The following is a 3,054-nucleotide window of genomic DNA, read 5'->3' as shown; positions in this document are numbered from 1 at the left end:
AGATGTGTATAAGATAACTGTTGCACCCTCCAATCAGCCCCCCCCCCACCCACATGTCGATATTACTAGATATGTAACTACTATTATCCTATTTCAGCTACTGTACTATAAATGGATTATACTTATGGATAAAAACTCAACAAAACCATAGCAGAAAGGGAAATTAGACAGTACAAGCAACAAATTTATATGTTTACTTAGCCTAATACAAACGAGGTGTTCAGCACTTTATGAAACCAATAAACTTTATTGCAACATAACCTCAAGCCTCAATTCACACGGTGAACTTTTTCAGTTGACTGTGTCACAGTCGAAACTCACATGTTCCTAAAGTTCACTGCTTATCGTTGTAATAAGCCTTTTAATTCTATAAAGTGCTTTTCAATTGAATGATTTATTCATTACATAAAGAACTTATTTATATTAATTTTTTCCCCCCCGTTTCTTAGGTTTAATCTACCCAAGTATTATAGCAATGCCACTTGTAGCCTCCATTGCTCTTCGGCATAAGACAGTTGAAGTCCCGGAGATGAAATTTAGCAAAGCTGCAATTAACGCGCAAATGAAGTTCTGGGTACAGAAGAGCCGTTTCTTCAAGTCACAGTTTATAAGCCTAGCTTTGTTCCAGTGCGTGGCAGGAATGTACATAGCTCACAAACAGTACGCGGTTGCTCTTGAATATGTACACAAACCTAAATGGAAGTCAATGGAAGAGTTACATTGAATTATAGTTTTATGAGAGATAGATATATGTCACATTTTAGAGACTACTAAAGCCTGTTTTTCACTTTACAAATTTATTTGAAAAGCGTCGAAAGCGTCTGTTGATTATTCATTCATTCACATTTCTATCTGAGTTTTCGCTTCAGCGAAATTGGTAGGTGGTCTGAACCAAGGGGTGACTGAGAGCCTCGGTCAGTGTCCCGGAATAAAAATCCCTGGTAACGTTCATGAGATGAAGTTATATTGCTTAGTATGGCCCAAAGTGTGCTTTTAGACCACAATATTAGGGATTGGCAATCAAAATAGTGTTATTTGGATAGGTAAGTTATTGTTTTTGGTGCGACAACCTTTCATGGCATCGGACGACGGTTGGTCCAGCCAGGCCTGTCCGATGAGGAGGGTGTAAATGTCCTCCCATTGTCACCACCACTGCTACAGTGGTTAAATAGGTGAGCATTGTGAATATGTGATAAATATGCAATAAATTTTCTTCAGATTACCTCAATTATCACCAATTTGTTAGCTGGCCACTAAGATCAGCCAATCACCATGAGGAGATGACTACCATGATGATTCGATCACATATAATTTTCACATGATCACGATAAGCTAAAGTTTCCAGTGTTTAATTAATCTTTATTCAGCTAAACAACATAATCAACCGTCCAAAATTATCAGGCTTCCCTGTAATAATGTGATAACTGTAAGGCCAAAAAAAAAAATTATTTGTTTTGCCCTTCTCCACCCACCCCTAACTCACTGAGAAAAAATAGTTGCGGAAAAACAAAAGTTTTTTTTTAGCTTTTTTCTTTACAAATAAAAAAAAAGTGAGTGAATTTATCTTTATTTTTTGCCTGATGCCCTACAAATTAGTCTAAAGCCATTATAGGCCTCTGTGGGTTATTTTTATTCCATCTGATGAGTATTTTAAAAAAAAAAAACTTTTTCCACCCGCCCATATTTATCATTTTAAAAAAAAGGACAAACAATTTATTTTTTTTTGGCCTAATCACCATAATCATCTCACAAATTCAGTCAGGTTATCCCATGATCATATGACTGTTGTGATCAAATGCCATCAGCTGCCCCACAATATATATGCTTATACCATGATCATGCAATAACAATATGGTCACGTTATCTCAGTCATGTGACCATGTTCCATATGATCAGCTGATTATGATCAGGTTATCAACCACACTGTGCTCATATGATCAGTGTATCAACGTAGATTATTTCATGATCATATGATCTTATCAGCCAACAAGTAAGTTTGCACATGATTATATAACAACTAACATAATCAGGCTATCCCCATGATCATGGTACCACAGTTATCAGTACAAACAATGTATTCCAATGATCATGGCTGCCGCAGTGATCATGATACCTTTGTGGTCACTACAGTCAGGTTATTCTGTGATCTAATATGGTGCTCTGTCTAGTGGAAAGTCCACTAGCATCTAGGTTTTTTTTTTTCCAGAGAGAACTGTTCATCCTTCTGTATAATGTAAGCCAACTTCAAATTACTGTACTATAGTTCGTAAACGTGATCCATACAAGACAGTCTTTTTAACTATTTTTGCTTTTGCTAAATCGTCCATGCCTTATAATAAATTATTTTGGTCTTAAATATCCTGTCCGAGATTGCGCCAGGGTGGTGGCGGACGGTGACCTCTCAGAGATTCTGTATTTTCTTTTGTTGTGCCTTTATTTCTTTTTTGCTTTCTGTTTTAAATTGATTTATTTTATTTATTTATTATTTTTATGATGTGAAGTGCATAGAAGCTTTGTTTAGCATTATGCACTATACAAGTGTTATTACATTATTATTATTTATGTTTCTGAATCTTTTATCTGTAGGCCCTACTCTTTCACATTGTCATTTCTAAAATTTCTGCAAGTTTTCTAGTACTGTGTACTTAATTTTGTATAACTGGTGCAGATGGAGGATTTGGCGGTAGGGGTTCGTGATAAATTTTGAGAATGTGGACCTTGAGGTGCCCGGAAGTTGCACTCTCATACTTTTAAAATCTTGCCGGTACTATATTTTTAGTGGAAAAAATAATATATCGACAATACAATACTGCAATTATTTTTCTTAATACAATTTAAAGAGGTGCACCCCCTCTGCATCCGCGCCAGTATAACGATTCCTCATCTTTCTTTCGTGTCCATGACCACTTTATCATGTGATCATTTTATCGCCATACACCGTCATGATCCATCACCTTGGTCAAGCTGTCTGTTTATTTGATGATTAATTTTGCTCTGCACTTCATTCAACGTAAACTAATAGAAAACAAATGGATTAATTATGGATATTATTTA

At 35.8% G+C, this 3,054-nt stretch overlaps 1 protein-coding gene across 6 annotated transcripts in view; it reads left to right on the top strand.

Moving 5' to 3' along the window:
• LOC117121490 (transmembrane protein 126A-like) overlaps positions 1-1,228 on the top strand; it is a 7,117-nt gene extending 5,889 nt beyond the window's left edge. For all 6 annotated transcript variants that reach the window (XM_033266689.1, XM_033266694.1, XM_033266690.1 and 3 more), the window contains one exon: positions 450-1,228. In XM_033266689.1, the coding sequence (XP_033122580.1) occupies positions 450-724 (275 nt within the window). In that variant the 3' untranslated portion in view covers positions 725-1,228. The remainder of the gene's footprint in view (positions 1-449) is intronic.
• Positions 1,229-3,054: the final 1,826 nt, after the last annotated feature.

The sequence above is a fragment of the Anneissia japonica genome, unplaced genomic scaffold, assembly GCF_011630105.1.
Source record: "Anneissia japonica isolate Jap-2015-1 unplaced genomic scaffold, ASM1163010v1 scaffold287963_len587249_cov193, whole genome shotgun sequence".
Taxonomy (NCBI): Eukaryota; Metazoa; Echinodermata; class Crinoidea; order Comatulida; family Comatulidae; genus Anneissia; species Anneissia japonica.
Note: the sequence above shows the minus strand (reverse complement) of the source record. Positions and strands in the feature narration are given on the sequence as shown.